Source organism: Lasioglossum baleicum, chromosome 12, assembly GCF_051020765.1.
Source record: "Lasioglossum baleicum chromosome 12, iyLasBale1, whole genome shotgun sequence".
In the NCBI taxonomy this organism is placed as follows: Eukaryota; Metazoa; Arthropoda; class Insecta; order Hymenoptera; family Halictidae; genus Lasioglossum; species Lasioglossum baleicum.
This window is the reverse complement of record NC_134940.1, coordinates 6752150-6771003: the sequence shown is the minus strand read 5'-3', so window position 1 is coordinate 6771003 and position 18854 is coordinate 6752150. Positions and strand designations below refer to the sequence as shown.

General features: G+C 38.8%; 2 protein-coding genes across 4 annotated transcripts in view; one reads left to right on the top strand and one right to left on the bottom strand.

Annotated features, from left to right (window-relative positions):
- Positions 1–36: 36 nt before the first annotated feature.
- On the bottom strand, positions 37–6840 carry LOC143214312 (sterol O-acyltransferase 1). Its single transcript, XM_076435191.1, has 9 exons — positions 6439–6840; positions 6250–6323; positions 6046–6182; positions 4937–5107; positions 3808–3956; positions 3587–3726; positions 3338–3501; positions 2800–3073; positions 37–1754 (listed from the first exon to the last, which is right to left on the bottom strand). Exons 1-9 carry the CDS (start codon positions 6509–6511, stop codon positions 1335–1337), a joined length of 1602 nt encoding a protein of 533 aa, XP_076291306.1. The 5' UTR covers positions 6512–6840; the 3' UTR covers positions 37–1334.
- A 4098-nt stretch (positions 6841–10938) lies between these two features.
- The window catches only part of Kkv (hyaluronan synthase-like protein kkv), a 44043-nt gene continuing 36127 nt past the window's right edge, over positions 10939–18854 (top strand). For all 3 annotated transcript variants that reach the window (XM_076435180.1, XM_076435179.1, XM_076435181.1), the window contains exon 1: positions 10939–11312. The gene's annotated coding sequence lies outside the window, so the exon portion shown is untranslated. The remainder of the gene's footprint in view (positions 11313–18854) is intronic.

Below are 18854 nucleotides of genomic sequence, written 5' to 3'. Positions count from 1 at the left end.
ACGAGACAAAAGAAAAGGAATAATGTTATCACTGGACTGCGGATGTTTATGCATTTATGATGAAATTGATTGTAAAAGATTAGAAAAATTTCCGAATACTGTAATATGATTTTTAATGTAACGAAGTCGTTAAGAGGTGAAATCAATTTTTATTTCTTCGCACAATAAATGCAGAACATTTTTATTCTGCATAAAGATCCGCAGTCCAGTTATCACACTGTTGAAAAGTTTTGAATTCTTTCTTTACAATCAGCGTCATCTGTTTGTTCTGTTTGTCGCCGCGCGAAGAAAGCTGCCTGGTCAGACGATTTACGAAACGTTGCTCTGTGTGCTCTATAAAATCGGAATTTTTGTTTTACTTCCCCCGCACGATTTCGATTCGCGTTGGCATTATTCTGACCTGTTCATCTCATCTGACAAAACTGCGATTCTAAATGTTGGCAAAATGGTACCGTGGGGATCGTTGAGAAAGAAGAAAAATTTTATATAGTGCACAGAATATGTTATTTCCTCTACGACTTACATGCGAGAAAATACAAATCTATGAAAGGAGAATAATTTTTGTATAAATGTATAACCGTATTAGCGCGTGTATGTACATTTACGTATCGGATGATGTATAGAGAAAAAAGATCTATATACATGAATAATTGATAATATCTTTATCGACGACGAGTGTCTTGGAAACACGCCGAATCCTCGAGACAAGTATGTAAGCCTTGATAATAAAAACTATGTCTTTTGGAAATTACTGTCGATCGCGTTACTTCGAATTCGATCGAACTCATTTTAACGGGTGGAGAGATGGGAGAAATACAGACCAACCAAAACGAGAAATCTCAATTATCGTTTATTTCGCTAAATAACACATTTAATAATCTCAATTTCAACTAACTGACTTAACCAGAATGAGTATCATTTATAGGTAGACGTCGGATTTTATGCATTTATGGTAAAAATGAAGCAGTAAACGCATTAGAAGAATTTCAAAACACCGTCACGTCATTTTCAGCCTGTTAAACATATTAAGAAAGAAATTATATTTCTATTTCACTAAAGTTTGTTTTAATTCAGGTAGAAAATTTTGAATTTGCATCGAGATCCGCTGTCGACGTGAGCACACTCTCATCTTTACTCACGAATACCAAATTTTGCACAAAGACCCGCAGTCTACAGGCCACACTAACAACACAGGTCCTAATACTGATCGCAACAAGCATCGTTTCAAAGCCCGAAGTGACCTGGAGCTTGCGCAATCGTTCCTAATCCCAGGTTTTCCGGAAATCCCTGTTTTACAGTTCTCTGGATTGGTCGAGTGTTCGAAAGCCAGCTGGTCATTTCGAGAAGCACGCCCAGGTCCTCGGGATGAAAAGATCCAGGAAGTCGTCTCGCGCAGGAGGACAGTTGACCCTGGCGAAGTATTCCATGCAGTACAAGGCGGCCATAATCCCATTGCCCAGCAGAATGGAAAACCAGAAGAAGATGTTCGTGTTCGATTTTAACACGAACATTATGATCATCCCGACACCGCCGAATAACGATAACATCACCGGATAGAAGAAACGGAAGGTGAAGGACAATATGTACTCGTGGAAGACAGCGGAAATGAAGAACACCGTCATCATTGACAACGCCTTGTTCTGTCTCGTGACGATCATGTACATGTCTTTGTAGATGTACGCGTAGAGCCAATCGTGCACCACGATGTTCCACGTGCGGTAGTACGTGAAAAACGTTACTGAGTTCCACCAATCCTGGAACAGAATCATTTATTTTGATTAATCCGTTGTGCCATTTCTGCCGTGGATGCATAAAATCCGCAGTTCAGATGTATGACAGTCATTTGGTAAATGATTGTGTAGTCTTCCCTCGCATAGTGTTACTTTCGTCTCTACGGATGTAGAATGTTTCACTTTTTAATACTTTATTTCCAGAACTTTTACTAACATATTTGTGAGATTTCCCCGGTTAAAACAGGCCAAAAAAATAATAATAATAATAATTGTATAATTATTGTATTATAATAATTGTGCAAGTTTAACGAATTCTTTCAAGGTTAAAAAACGTTCGTACCACAATCTCCACAATTATCCCATATTCTGCAAAGTTTCAGCTTTCATTTAAAAAAAGTTTCATCGCTCTATCTCGTTTCTATCGAAAGTTCTTTGATTTTGACACAGATTTCGTCGGTTTGGCCCACTGTGGGGCGTAGCCTTCGAAAACCGCTTCGAAAACTACGAAGTTCCCTTCGTTCCTTCGAATCCTCCGAGTCTTCGAAGAGTCGAAGCTTCGGAAAAGTAACAGTCCTAGTTACGATCACACTTTAAATCAGTAAATATGGTCGAAAATGTGCCGTATTGAGACTCATTTTAATTAAAAAAATCTCACGAATACGTTGACAAAAGTTCTGTAAAAGAAGAATGAAAAATAAAAAACATTCCTATTTGCATTTCGTAAGAACGCAGTACCTCTACGTTTTCTGAGCCTCCATGCCCCGCGGTAGGAACACTATGCGAGGGAAGACCGTAACAGTATCATTCCACCCTTGGTATTTATTGATTTCATCGTCATGGCACGCGGCGCACTTGGATCGGTAAGCGTTGTCTGGGAAAGTTCCGTTTTAACAAATAGGTTGAAATGACGAAAGTCTGAGGAAATGATTCTGCGTAACGATTTCAGTGACTCACGCCACGGAATTCCGCGGTCATTTCTCATCGTGGACTGCCATTCAGTTTTGACAGTGCACGCGTTCTTGTCTGTCATTCTCTTCTGGAAAGAACGAAGGGGTAGATTACTCACTTTGTAGAACATTTTGTCACCGAATCGCAGCAATTCGGCGAAAGCGTTCATCCAGGAGTGCAGCAGACAGTAAAAGCCGCACACGAACATCATGGTTCCGGGCATTATAGCGCTGATAATATTTAGCAGCAACATCCCCCACTCCAACGGTTGAGTACCAAAGTCTTCGAAAATCGGTTGCAATAGTCGTTGATAGAGTAATGCCACGGTAAATATGACCGCCAGTACTTCAGCGAAATTTACGAGCACTACATTCCATCGGATATATTTCGCTCTGAAAAATGCACGTGTTCGTAGTAAACACGATCACACGATTAAGAACAAACAAGCTTTCGTATAAGTAATAGATTAATATCACGAGATCGACAATAATTTCTTGTATCACTGCTGTCGAAACGGAAATCTAATCTGTCATCGATGAACTTTGAAAATGTGATTTAAATCTGACGATACTTAAACGCGAGAGCTGTGACTATATTCTCAAATGTAAAATAATATTTTTATATTATAATGTGCCGCGTGTTAAAACACGATTTACCTGGGATAGCTGTCTTGGTAGACTAAAGTCGGAGCGAATAAGAAGTAAAGGAACTTGGAGAAATCTGGTGGCTTCACCGGATCCATGTCTGAATGAGATTTGAATGCCAAAAATCTGGGTGCCACACTTCTCACGAAGGCGTACGTCTTCATTACCATTCGAGTCTAGACAGAGTTACAGGGAACATTCTTTTTAGCACAATTCATGCAGTGTTAAATTTATTAGGTTATACTAGATTATTGTACTCACTAGTTCCATAAGTACGATCATGCTAGACGCTATCGGTAAGTCTTCTTTGAGCACAGCTTTCGTCGGGAACATAATGAAAAGGATCTGATAGACGATGAAGGCTGTTAACCATCCATAATCCCAAATTTTCCTCGAGAATGCTGCAGAGGAAAATTTATTAGGTTCGCGTATGAATAATGTAGTAGGGCGCTGGAGAGAGAACTGAATTTCAAGGGTCTTACTCTTCGGTGGCCATTGTTCACGTCGAGTGGCCCATAAGCAGAAAGCTACGTAAACTCCGAAAGTTGAACATGTCATCAGGCTCCATACGGAAAGTACCACTGGGAATTTCGCGAAGCCTTTTTTTATGGTGCCGATCGCAAAGTCGGGTCTAAAATGGAAAAAACCAACGTTCTCTGCTTTCACTTTTATACACGTTATATGTATGTATATTTTACGATTATTCTCTGCGATGGCATATTTTCATAGCTCGTGCATTATTCTTAAAACAGGATTTCAACATTAGCGTCGAGTTTGAATCGACATTTTTAAATTGCATTACATTTTACAGTATCATTAGTATTTTCAATATAATTGGCGGGAAAATGGTTGAAGATTAGTAGCAGTCAAGGAATTATCGTTTGAAGTACATTTTCAATAAATCTCGTCTACATCAAAATTCTTGCTTGACTATTTGAAGCGGATTGTTACATGTTTCTTGAAATAATTTTCTTTAAGTAATTGGAAGGGAGATTTAGCGTTGATGCAACGTAATGATAGCTTTAGATTGCTTTAGATTGAAGCAGTGAGCTAACAAATGGGTAAGGTGTCACAGCTACTTCGTATCATCATTCGTAGAATGAAAATGTCTGCGTTTATATTCTGAAGTTTCAGTGGAGAATAGTGTAATAATGTGGAAAGTAATTTTTATTTTCCATTTCGCATCATTCATCCATATCGCTGCTCCGGAAGTATAATGACGCATTTTCACAAGAACAATGACGTATTTACATGGTACTGGTTACTGTGAGGCTGGTATTTATTATTTTATAAATTGAAATAACTTAAAAGTTACAATAATAACCCACAATGTCTATAAACTACTCTCGTAGAAGAATTAAACCGAATCTATAAGGCATTCTATTAAGACAAATTGGAATTATTTTTCTTTTGCTTGTCCTGTAAAATTTCAATGTCATTATATACGTCCGGACCAGCGATATCTTCTATTAATCTTTATATTTCATAAAGTGACAGCTTTTTGATTCATTGTTGATTACGAATTTTCGATTTTTATTTCGGGACACCGGCGCAGGTCGTGCGATAAAAACAAAACAAATGTATCAGCACGGGACGCATGTATGTACTTACGATCCAGTCGTCCGAATATCGTAGATAGCAGTGTGTATCAACAGGAATATCAGCATTGTTACGATGACGTTGTACATTGTTCGAATATGTTTGATTTCGTAGAGGTCGGTCAGCATGGAATTCCTTTGGAGAAACTGTTTCCTAGGCAGAGTATCCTCTTTCGTTCGTTTGCTATGAAAGTATAAAGTTTATTATCATTAACAGTATAAACATTTGTGGCATGTTAATTTAAAAATGTTATTTTTACTCATTACACCACTTTTCTACAGAAATATTTGGACCGACTACTAAATTCAAATTACCGTTTATAATCGAAGAATCCTACATGAATTTTTTATTGTTTATTATCTTATTCATATTTCAGAGGAGATCGAAATTATATTTATTGACAGAGAAAGAAACGCTCGTAAAAGATAAGCTATTACAGAATGGTAGTGTTCGTTATCTGTATGCTGCTGCCGAGTATCGCATAATAAAGTTGGTGCTATCTGAGTGCACGCGCACTCAACTTCGTCCGGTACATCTAGTTTTCACGTTACTGTAAAGTCATTTACAGTTCGTAATCTTGTACCTATCTTCACGATTCTTTGATATTTAAATTAGTTTAAGCTCCAGTTTAATATTTCCAAATATTCCATATATTATTTCCTCAGTTTTTGCGTAATAAATCGAGAACAACAAACCGAAAGTTTATCAAGTGCAACTGTACTCGGTTGATTTCTTCTTCTATCTTTCACTGACATTGCTTTCACGTCTAAAAAATAATTCTTTGCCTTTTCGAAATTGAAGTTTTATTACAAAATTGTATTGTATGTTGTATATCAACATAATGGAGGATCGTTCGCGGATTTGTCTATTCGGGTCGGAGCAGTTATGTGCACGCCTACCCAAACGATTTTCAAATTAATTTGTAATTGAACATGCACGCGACACATTAATCCCTATAATTTTTTTTATTCCGTTATTCTCTAACTGGAACAATTCTATATTCAGATATATTGCACAACCGCATGATTTTCTAACATTATTTTGAAACTGTCACTTTTTGTACGGACAGAACAACGAAATTTTATAAAAATGATTACGATACGAAGTAATTCAACACTTACATTCTGTTGCAGTATTTCGCTGCATCGATGAGATCCTTAGAATCATTGGATGTCACTCTTTCCATTTTTTGTAAAATGTTTGTTACCATGTTGAGTATTTGGTTATCGAAAAGCTCCGACATTTCTTGTCGCATTTCCTGTAAAAACGAACGAAAAGAAAATAATTAAAAATATTATTGTATCCCAAAATAAGTAATATCGTACCTTCATGTGTCCTTGGAACTCATCGCTGATGATCTCCCGTAACTTCAGTTCGCCTACATCCATGGCTCGTATCTCTGCAAGAAAACAAAAAATTCTCTGTGTTTCAAGCAAAATTTCATCTCAAACTGCGAACTCTAATTGTTCATGTCAATAGTTAATTTACAACCACCACTACTATATTTCACCTACCGCGTTTCTGCTCATCCACGGTGTCCTTACTCATCTTCTCACCTACGTTGCACTTTTCCGTGGTTGTGCTCATATTTCACACAGTTTTTGTTCCGCGTATAAAATCTATCGACTCATATTCAAAATTCCTCGCTTTCCGGAAAGCTGTGAAAATTATTCCAGAAATCTGTAAGATCGTTCTAAACAGATCAAGTAAGAAGAATCAGAATCGGAACGAATTCACTGAATCGATCGGAATAAAATTGAATTCGATCGTCGGCGTCCGAATCGATTTGATGATTAGCAATGATCCCGGTGAATGACTGCTCGGGCTGTAAGAGAGCAACCGTTTACGCTGTTCGAGGCACGAGCTGCTACTGATCCATTCGATGGATTGAGACGCGTAGACTCAGGGGCCAACAGGCACACAATGCTTATCGACTTCTAACCGGCGATCGCGCGTACAAAAGTATCATGCTTTTCTTTCATTGGCAGCTGACAACCATGACTCGCCCGTGTCCTTTGATTCATCGGTTTTCGATCGCCGTGAGTGCACGAGCACCGAATGCACTTTTCACGCCCCCGTTTCATCTGATTAGGTAATTGCGATAGCAGTTTGCGGCGGACCAAACTTGTCCTAAACAACCGTCCCAAGTCTGGATAAATAAAACTTCCGAGATCCGAAGATAAGGCGCGCGTCTATCGAGCCTGATAAAACATATGCGTTCCGATTGCACACGATAATATCGATTCCGATACATCTCGCTCCGGATTAGGCTGCCAATATTCTTTAACTCTTTCGCTGTCTCGATGGCGATTCGCGGACTCGCAGAAATTTCATTTTTGGAGGAAAATTCAGTCTTTCTATTTGGCTAATTTATATCTTTTCTTCGTTAGGCATTCACAGCGAGATCCTTAGCAACCATCTTGGTTTATGTGAAATATTAGGTGTACAAATTATGATTATTTACGAAGGAACAAAATACTATTCAAAGTAATCTCCATCACTTTCTATTCATTTTCTCCATTATTTTTAAAAACATGTAATTTTAATCAATATTTACATACATTATGTCAAGTGTAGATGACAAAACGTACTGTAAATAAAGGTCTACGCGAGATACGTTTAACCATACACAGGTGAGTGCACGTGTACTCGGAGAAGGTGCAAAGTCGATTTCGATTCTCAAAAACAAAGCCTCACGTGAGAAAATTGTAATCTATATTTTAGACTTGTTTTTCCATATAAAATCGCCCCCTCCATGGTTGTACATAGTTTGTCTGCAAAGGTTTCAGTAAATTGAAAAAATATTATTAAACTAATTGTTCTAATTTTATGCGAAGTTTATCGGTACCAGTGTTGTTATAGGAACGAAGAGATAAACAGATCGCATAGTTCAGCTAGTCGGCATTGACTGGATTGTGATGAATGAATTGCGTAATATCTTCTATTGGCATCGTACAGAGTAACAGAGGAAGACGGTAAAATCATAACTGAAATATCGTTTTCATTGTTGTTCTAATTTCTTCTTTTCGGAAAATTTTCGAAATACATCAAATAAATGAAACATGACTGGCAGCAACATACAATATCACAGTTTATTTCTTTTTAGTACAATTACGTATGAATTATTATTGTGTACGAAGCAAAAGGGTCATTCGAGAGAAGCGCTGATAATACGAAAATGTCTGATAACCTTTATCAGTCACGATGGATGCGCGTCTGGAAGACTAACTTTTTCTTTGCACTGACCTAAAGTGTCGATACTTTCGTTTTTTATCATCTCGGATAGAAAATGAAGACTTTTATCATTTCTGTTCAATATTTGCATGCAGTACCTCTTGTAAAGATCTATTTCACAAGATCAATTGATATTAATTCTAAATCATGTTCCAAGTGTTCTTGCATTTGTATATTTAATAAAGAACATATTTAAACATACATTTACTTAAAATCATTTGAGACATCTAACAGAATCATGCATATTGTTAAATCGATGAAATTGTTATTTATTACAGAACATGCCGGTAAAAGTGGAAAGGATGATAACGTTATCTAAGCATTTCATCGTTTAGGTAACGTTCTGCCATCTGTTGGTGAATGCTAGCATTATCATGAAGTTGGCGAGGTATGGAGGGCACTGCAACATCGCCATATTGGAGAACTTTCATTTTTGAGAAGTACCTGATTGCTTATAAATATATTACGCAGCGTGAAAATTGATGCTTGATTTTTCTTTGGTCAAATAAATCAAATAATACATTGATAATACATACATTACTATTTTTTAATTTCAGAAGATTTTATTCATAAGATTGTGGAGACATCGATGCTTCGTAGGACACGTACTCCACAGAAAAATATTTTAAAAAATTAATCAATTTTACAAGAATATTTTACATGAAAATACATTGCAGGACTACCACAAAATAATAATATTACAATTAACTAGATTGCCAGTAGAAGGATAAACGAAGTTTTATTATTTCTCATGTTATATTTTAATAAATACTGTAATGTGTGTATTCAAATGATTATATCCTGATGAATCGATCGACCGCGAGATTATTGAAAGGAGTGATCCTGCATAAACGATCTAAACGTAGCAGGCATGTTATTTGAGAAATGTCTTAATTAGAATACCCGGCGAGATAGAAAGGAAATGCGCAAGCTCCTGTAAAACAGTTTAGTACGACCTTCTAGGTAAACGTGCTGCTCAGAAACGGCAAAGGTGTTTAGTTCAGGTCGACTGCAATTTGAACGGACGCCTTCGTTACACGCACAATTAATTACTAGGACGTAACTGATAGCGCAATATGAGAATCGCACGCAACAGCGGATAGAACTCTCGACATTTTCAAATTGATCATCCTTCATAAACGCGTTCCCTTCAAATCTTCAATTCATGAGTCGCACTGATCTAATCCGAACATTGAGGGATTAAGAAGACTGTATACATACTACATACATATAATCTTTTTCAAACAATTTCTTTATCGCGTTATACATTTCCTAGTTCTAAGATCCAACTGCATTTGCTTCTGATTAGAGCATTGATGCGTACGATTGACTCACCGTCGAAAACGGTCGACACAATGTACTTCCCCCGATGAAAAATCTGATAACGATAGCGTCTTGTAATACTCACAACGTAAGATAGCGTTTGACGCACGCACGGAGCTGATTAAACGGACAGGTCATCTATTGCAGCGCTATAGCTATGGATATTTCCAACTTTCACGGTCAAAAATTTCGTAAATCGTTACGTTAGCGTGGTCCTTCTAGGAAGACAGCTAAAGATTCCAATTCTGCAAGCAGGAGATTCCTTTCCAAGTAGATTGAGTTCGCGAGAAGCTGGCGGCCAGCGACGAGTATCATAATTGGACAACGGATTTGATGCATTTATGACAAAAATGAATAGGTGCAATCTAAGAGAGACAGTAAAAATATTAGAAGAATTTCAAAACCTATTAAGCATATTAGGGCCAACAACCGTAGTCCCGTTGAAAGCACCGGTTCTCGTTAGATCACCGAAGTTAAACAACGTGGAACGTGACCGGCACTAGGATGGGTGACCGTCTGGTCAAAAACCGGAAAGTGACCCACCCGGGGTGTTTTTCACGTGTTGTTGGCAAAAGGTGGTTCGGAACCCACCATAAACAGTAGGTCCCGCTGAAAAGGCGATGGTGAGAGTGGAAAAAGGAGAGGATTGGTAAATGAATTTGAAACCCTGAGGGGACCAAATATCATGTCCATACCATACCATACCATTTAATTGGATTCGGTATTTTATGGAGAACCAGGAAAAAAGTTATTTTCTATTAAGCATATTAGGAAAGAAAATATACTTTCATTTTACTCCAGTTTGTTGCAATTCAGGCAGACAATTTTTATTTTGCTCTGTCTGTGATCATAAATTGTTGCGCATCATCATGCTCCACCTGGGAAGACAGCTTTTCCCCAGAGATTCCAATACTGGAACCAGGAAATTCTTCTCCAAGTTTAGTTCGCGAGAAGCTGATGACCAGCGGCGTGTGTCAGAGATGAAAAATTAATTTCGGAATCGCTTAAAAGTGTCATAAGGTGTTACAGACATCAGCGAGATCCCTCTAGGAAGACGGCTGATCCTCGGAGATTTCAACTCTGGAAAACTGTACGTTCTGCTCGCGGTATATTCGGTTGGCGAAAACCTGGCCAGCGGCGTGTGTCAGAAATTTCCCTTCTCCCACGGAAAAAACTGGATTTTATGGTATCGGCAGGGTTTCGCAATTGGGCCGGATTCCGGTCAATAGATCGGCCATTGTTACACATGTCCGTGGCGACTGGTACGCAGCTTTGACATCAAAAATTGTTCAAGGGACACCGGTGTGCGTCGATGGTTAGAGCGAGATCACCGGAGAAAAATCGCGAGGGGAGGGAAAGAGAAAAAGAGAGACTCGCTCTCTAGCTGTGTTGTGAAAGTTATCCAGGAGTGGAAGGTAAGGGGGGGCCCTGAATCGCTTCTGGTACCTCTGGTAGATCGCGGCTAAGCCAGTCGCTCGTTCGCCGCTCACCTAAACGGCTTTCACCTGGCCGATTACGAAGATTCTTGGCCCCGTCGAAGCGATTTTTCGCTCCTCCTTCATCCCACGAGTAAGAGCGGTGTGCACACGAAAATTCCCCGGGGTTACGTGGCCGGTGATCGGTGATCGACCCCGAAAAATCGGCATCGTCATGTCCGATCGGTGTTACCTTTAAGAAAATTGTGTTTCCATGCGAGAGCCGCAGGAGAGAACGGAGGATTCGCAAGAGGAACCAGTTTTCCCCAAAAATACTCTGTCAACCAGGAAGTGTGCCTAGAGACGTGTCTCGTCGGTCTTCGGTAGCTAGTGGAGGATCCACTTCCGTCTAGCAGGTATGTACATTCAATATTTGCGCGGAAGGTGCGTGGGACTCGCGTGGTATTTTTTTCATATACGTTGTTTCTATCAGTTTTTCTTGTCTACATTGAATTGTCTCGTTTCCATCGGATATACTAACCGGATCGGAATTATTCCGAAGTATGCGGCCGATTCTTCGAAGCGAACGTTGCTCCAGCCAGCCAGTTGACTTTCTATTGTAGATCGAAGTCATGGGGTTTCGTAATTTCTTGGCCGATCCGATTGGTTCCGATGCTATCCCGCGCGATGACAGCTGTTTTACTCGGGAAGGAAAGTCGAACCAAGCGTATCCGCGTTGATTCTTACTGGCGAAGATGCGACGCTGCATTTTTCACGTGACAACCATTTTCTAATGAATTTGTCAAGCGCCATTCGTGTGAAAGATGGAAAAGACAGTGCTTATTAAGTTCATGATGATCGTCGATGGTATAATCATCGGTTGAAATCCTGTTGACCTCTTTCCATCTTAATGTACCTTGCTTACAGATGATGATCTCATTTTTCAAAATCTTCCTTGTTGAAACGTTGTCAAATCAATTATTTCAGGATCAATATCGTTATACTGGCGGTATTGGGCACATTTAATGCTTGAAGTTGCAAGCAAATAATTTCATTATTTGTAGTACTGTATTATTGTACATTATTTTTCAAAATCTTCCTTGTTGAAATGTTGTCAAATGAATTCTTTGAGGATCAACATCGTTATACTGGCGACATTGGGCATTTAATGCTTGAAGTTGCAAGCAAATAATTTCATTATAGTAGTAAGAAAAGATCAATGTTTATTTTTCACTTGTGCACACACCATCCGAGCCTTGTCTGTTGATTCATGAACACGGTGGCTGCAGTATCGAAAGTGGAGCAGCATTGTTACGGTGACAATAGAGGATCCCGACGTTTGCATGCATTCGTTTCGCGATCGTTCTTTGGAGTTCCGATAACGGGCCGAAAATGTGGAGAACAGCGAGATGACAGTAATCCGAAGCCCCGATGTTGTCGTTTCATTAAACTTCTCTCGGCCAATTAGACAAACTTCTAATTAAGACAACGACGGAACACGATAGTAAACAGGTCCGCGCCGACACGGAAAAGTTACGAAACCACGGAGAAAATCTCTAGTCCGGTCTGTGTATCGCAGCGCGCACAGTCTAAGTTATTAAAAAACAGCACGGGGCCTGCTAATTTGTTCTATGACAGCGAAAAAGAAAAAAAGAACCGCGTATTCCCCGGCGGCGCGGCGTTCTCTCCTTTCGCTAGCCTAATAGTGGGAATGCGTGATTTCTATGTCAAGACGCAGAGTGGTGTTCGCTTCGCGCGGCGCGCTTTCATTGATCATCTTGCAAGACAAACGCGTAAACCTGTAACGGTATTGAAAAACCGACGGAGGCGTGAGCTGGAAATTAGATATTTATAGGACGTCATCGTTATTACTCAACCGACTTCTTTCTTCTCGCTATCGTCGGCTCGTCCATTTTCTTCTGGAGCGTCGTTTTGTAGCTTCGACATTTTTTTGAAGAAATCGTTTTTGCACGGAGATTTTGCATAGATATTTTCTATTTGAACTGTACAACATAATTAGTATGAATAATTTAATAACTTTGATTTTTTAGGGTTTTTCTTTGCATTTGGCACGATCAAAAATAGAAATTAAAACATAAATCTCGAAACACAGGAAGCTGAAATTTGGTGCACATGCAGTCGTTCGCCCAACGGGGTGCACGAGTATGATTTATCCCGGAAATCCTGCAGGATTAAGTGCTAAAAATAAATGAGTGGCGCATCTCCAGAAAATAAGCCAGCCGTTGATCTTTCAACGGGAATTATATGCTAGTACATCAATATTTTTCGATGTTTTTGGTCCATGCGGTAGCAGAAAGTTTTCTGAAGTTTCTCCCAAGATTTCAAGTGAAAACTTAATGTCACAGTTTAAAGAAATTTTTTTAAGAACGGAGAAGACCCCCTTTTTACTCGTAGAAAGCTAATTGCCAGGAATGTTGATTGAATTTGCGAAGCACGATGTTCCTCGTTACTGCACATTCTGTAATCCGTATATTCGATCGCGTATTGCGTAACCGGATTACAAGAAAGTGATTTATTGCGTTACTTCGACTGCTTGCACTACAATTTCATTCGTTAGCATCAGATACAGCGTTTTGCTCGCTCGAGTTTACGGTTTTATTCATCTAACCGAAGTACTATATTATCTGGACTCCCTCGGGCGAGTAACGTGAAATTCACGTTGTTTCGGAGTTATCTGCGTTCTTGATTGAATTAAAAAGAAGAATTTGTGATACCTACAGTCGTTCTGGGTCATCGAAGTACAATAAACTCTCATTGAATCATCAAGTTGTGCAAGAAAATCAATTTCCTGGAAATTACAGCGACGAAATCAATCAAACAATCGTTTAGCAGATCGAATTTTTTACATTCCTTATCTGTTATCTTTCAATGAAATCATGTATCTATGTCTCTAACGGTGAACAATACACAGATTCGATCATTTTCGCACAACAAATATAATTAAAAAATAGAGAAACTTTCGGTGATGGATCGTCTTTGTCCATTAATTCTATACTTCCGTAATAATCATAACCATCGTGAAATATCCTCAAGGACGACGAACACAAGTGCGCCCTGCATTCTTAGAGATAATTGATACTGTTTTATCAGTATTGCAACGGACCTTGATCGCACGAGATAGGAAATCGCAAGAAGGATGCGTTATTGATACTTTTAATCATAGATATAGAATTCATTGTCCGCTCAGTTATCGTGGTGAAGGCGACGCGCACTGTACGCGTTTAATTGCTCTAATTGCAATGTGAAATCCATTTTGGAATTACATTGGATTACAAGTGAATTTTTACTATTACTGTGAGGAACAGCATGACGGGAGTAACATTCGGGTAATCAATGCACAAATTATATCTATGCTGGTGTATGTGTATATCGAATTATTTCAATGAAATGTGATATATTCGAGGCTATCGATTTCAACGGGTTGTAACAGACATACTTGTGACACACGTAACGCCATTTCTAACATTGCTTCGTTCTAACACGAACCGAAGGAACATCGATATCGAATTTCAGTGCCGCGTTGATCTTCCCGGATTCATTTATAGATCCCGATTTTTCGTAGCGCAGCATTTCCTGCTGTCACTCGTTCTGTTGTTGTAACGCACAGTTCGTGTTTATGAAAAGTACGTAACAGAGATGTACAAAATATTCGTACACCTTTTAAACACGAAGAACTTTTTCAAAATTGGACCCAACCGCTTCAGTGTTTTTGTGACGATAGAAAGACTAGTTTACTGCCTAATGTGTAAACATTTTTTTTTTAATTGAAGGAATAAGTGAAGGCCATGATTTTTTAATCTTTTATCTGTGCCTGTAACGAAAATTTCGATCATGTACAATAGTTTGCAAAGCTAAGTGAGATATGTACATGTACAACGTTTCGTTGAAATCGGTTCACGCATGAAAAAGCTATGGGCATTTAAATCACCGATTCTTCTAATTTTAGCTATTCTCAATTAATTATATTTCATTACAAGATTGATCGATTTCGAGGAAACTGTGGAGGGGTGTATTTGATTTGTGAAAGGTCAGCTTAGTCTGCGGAAGGGCGAAGTCGATTTGTAAATGGCGAACTTGGTTTGCGTAAGGGCGGATTTGTTTCGTGAACGGTGAACTTGATTTACGTGAGGGTGAATTTGATTTGTAACAGGTGAACTTGGTTTGCGTAAGGGCGGATTTGTTTCGTGAATGGTGAACTTGATTTGCGTGAGGGTGAATTTGATTTGTAACAGGTGAACTTGGTTCGCATAAGGGTGAATTTGGTGCGCAGGGGTTAATTTGAAGTAGAAAAACTGCGGGTGACACGGCAGTGAACGCGTTAATGGGTTAAGAAAGCGATCTGGGATGACAAAGTCTAGTGAATCACTGCGCGTGGGAATGGGCTGTCGCGCTGAGACATAGTAACCCATTAGTGGCTGGTATAAATGAGGAAACGCGGTTGCGGATGCGGGAAAAATGTTCATTTATATAGAAGTAACGATGCTCGGGCCCTGGAACCGGTTAATCGTTGCCATACGTCTTTGTACCATGCGAGCACACTCCTCGTCGAATCGATTCGAAATATCCTCCGTGGCAAGGTCATTCCTTTCTCCGTAGTCTCTCGTGTTCTTCTGCGAAACTGTCTCCCTTTTCTTCGTCCAGGTGATTCATCTGCACGCATACCGCTGAAATTCTTCCTCGCGATTCCGCCACCAAGCACAAGGGATCGTTTCTCGTTTATTTACAGTGCGGCGTCGCGAAAGCCGAACCCGAGGGTGGCTCGTTTGCAGTTCCGCGCTTTCGACGATCATTTTCTCTCGCGAACCTACGCGAGCCTCGTCTCCCGATCCGCAGTATCGTTGTACGTCCGTGTGATTTAGTAGACGCGAAAACTTTAACGACGTTTGTTGAATGGTTGCGCCGGGTGTATTGAACGCAAAAGGTCGGCTCTGCTCAAGGCTGTCGAACACTTTTTTAATGACGGGCCACGTATCATAAGCCTCGGACAACCCTCCAGGATACAACCGACCGGACACTTAAATCTGACTGGTTTGCAAGCTTCGGCAAAAAAATTGCGACATGTTTATCGGGAATTTGCGATTTTCGATGGGAATGTCCGGGGCACTCTTTACAAATCTACGGTTCCGCACAGACTCAACGTTTTCGTTTGACCGTGAATAGATGGAGTTTTTGTGCGAAATCAAAATTGTCTGCGTCGATTGCAAATAATAGAAACCAAAAGTAATCTTCAATTTTCAAAATTCTTTTAGAAATGCAAAAATATTCGTAGCCTAACCGTGAACTATGAAAACTCGTTGCTCCGTCAGCCACCGTAAAACGAGTTTCGAAATTTTTAATCATGCTAAATTATGCAAAATTTTAATTATCACGAATAAATTTATATCTTTAGACCGAATAAAGAAATTCTTGATATTTTCATACGGTAATATACCTGTTAGATTGCAGTCTTGAAATTTTCGTGTTCTTCTTTGCTCTGGTTCTGGTTCTGGCGAATCCAAAAATTCTTTTGTCGGTTCCTTGTCTCAGAAGTGCAACGACTGATCTCATGGCCGCCATGTAGACAAATTTTTTTTAGGTGCGTTGCCCGAATCCTTTTAACCTTGAACAGAGCCGTCATTTGGATATAAAAAAATTTACACCTTTTCCGTAAATTAGAGAATAATACTACGAGACTGCTAATTAAAGTCTACTGTTTTTGTTTCGAAAAGCTTTCTAATGTTGCAAGAAATCGTAGAAAGTATATTGAAAAATGCTTTTAATGGTAAAACGACCAGTTTCACATTTTTTGGATTAATTAAAATGAACATCCTAACTGCAATTTAATGTATAAATATTTTTGGCTGCACTGTAGCTGTTGTAGAAAACAGTTTCGCCACGGTACATGTCTTGCGACACACATTCTGATATACTTATAAGCCGCCATTGTACGGGTTAGGCTGATAGGTAGGTGTAACGCGACATTTAAATCACTGTCATCGGTGTCACTGCTACAAGGAAACAGTACCGTTATCTCTCTTTCTCTCTCTCCCGCTCTGCCGAATAAAATCTAGAGGTTGTCGCCACCTCGTGCAGTAACATTGAAAACCGAACATATCAAGAAACAATGAGTCTCCGGCGAAAATTCGCCCGAAGAATCGTGTCAATCTAATCTCCCCTGTAATAAACAACGAATCGATAGGGTAGAAACGATAAGAAAATGGCGGTGTCGTATGTGAGAACATGAAATTCACCGTAATGACTCTGTCTATTATTGAAATTCGAGTCGGCGAAGAAGGAAACGAGGTCGAACACGAGTGCTGAAAAAAACCCAGTTAAATGAAATAAATGGAGACGAAATGTTTGTGACATTACGACGCGAAATCGCTGAAAATGTCACGTACTTTCTAGCCCACTTTTCTGACCAAGCGTATAGTTGCGACGACACATTTTTATCCAGTCATTGGGTGCTGTTAGCATTACTTTTATCGCATGAATTGCTATCACGTATTTATAATATTTATAATTTCCCGTGGTTGCAGTAATTAGAAATTGCTTATATTTACCTGCTTCCTAGAAAAAATTTGCTCTTCACAGTAGAACCTCGATTATTCGAACTGAATAGGGAAATACGAGAGTTCGTATCGTGTAACAGTAGCTTAATTACAGCCGAAGTTTGAAGCATGTTGGGATATTCGAGACTTCAGACATCAGAGCTTTTACCTATCTACACTCATTGTCAGTTAAATATGTCTCCGTACACCCTTTAAAACAGAATAACTTTTTTATAATTGTATCAAACGATCTGATTATTTGTAAGCAATTAGAAGCATTGGTTTGCTAGATGATGTGCAAAAAAGATTTTCCAAAAATTACAATTGATCAGGTTACATGCAACAATAAAACAAGCATTTTAAACAATTTTTTTATTTGGGTCCCTAATGAAAATTAGAAATATATGTCTTGTAGATCCATGTTAGTTATACACATGCTGAAAATTTCATCGAAATTGGTTGACGCAGGAAAAACCGACACGCATCGAAAGTTGTACGATTCTGTGGATTTTAAGCAGAAACTGATCAAAAGTCGTGTAAAACTACGATTTTCACCTATTTTAACCGCTTGTGTGTATGTCAATCGATTTTGAAATTTTCAGCTGGTGTGTAACTACTATAGATCTACAAAACATATGTATATTTTAAATTTTTATTAAGAGCCCAAATAAAAAAGTTTCGAAATGTGCCTTTTTTATTTTTGCATGCAACCTTGTCAATTGTAATTTTTGTAAAATCTTTCTTGCACATCATTCAGTAAACCAATGCTTCTAATTGCTTACAGAACATCAGGTCACATTTGGTATAATTATCAAAAAGTTATTCTGTTTTAAAGGGTGTACGGAGACTTCTTTTACTGAGTTTATCTATCTACCTGCGTTTACTTTGATGCTCGAATATTAGCTAAATAAGATTCGAATTTGATTTCGCTCGAAAGGGAAAGAATATTTTGCATTTCCGCGTGCGTCTGGCGATTTTAACCGTTTTTAATAATTCATAACTCGTGAAACGTATTGACCGAATGAAATGAAGTTTGCAACATGTATGCAAATATGAATCTATTGGGTTGGCAAACAAGTTCGTTCGATTTTTATGATTTATTCCACTCTAAAAAACTGAACGAACTTATTTGCCAACCCAATACAAAATACATTATTTTAATTTTCGTCATAGACTCGCATAAAAGAATTAACAATTTGTAGGTTGCATGAAAGGTACTGTGTATATTACTGTATACATTTGCAAAATTTTAACGAATAGCAGACAATAATTGTCCACACACATATTTCTACAGCCTCAAACGCTTTTGTATTCAGTTTTCCTGAAAATCGCTTTTGTGGAGTCCTCTTCTGTTAAGAATCGTTGCTTCACTAGCACAATATTCATTTAATATCATTTATTCTTTAC

Bases quoted from the DNA above. Each gene is read 5' to 3' on its own strand.
- LOC143214312 (XM_076435191.1), bottom strand. From the start codon at position 6,511: ATGAGCACAACCACGGAAAAGTGCAACGTAGGTGAGAAGATGAGTAAG. The intron at 5,108-6,045 runs GTAAGTGTTGAA...ATACTTTCATAG, and splicing joins GCGAAATACTGCAACAGAAT to CAAACGAACGAAAGAGGATA. The intron at 3,727-3,807 runs GTAAGACCCTTG...TTTCCTCTGCAG, and splicing joins TGAACAATGGCCACCGAAGA to CATTCTCGAGGAAAATTTGG.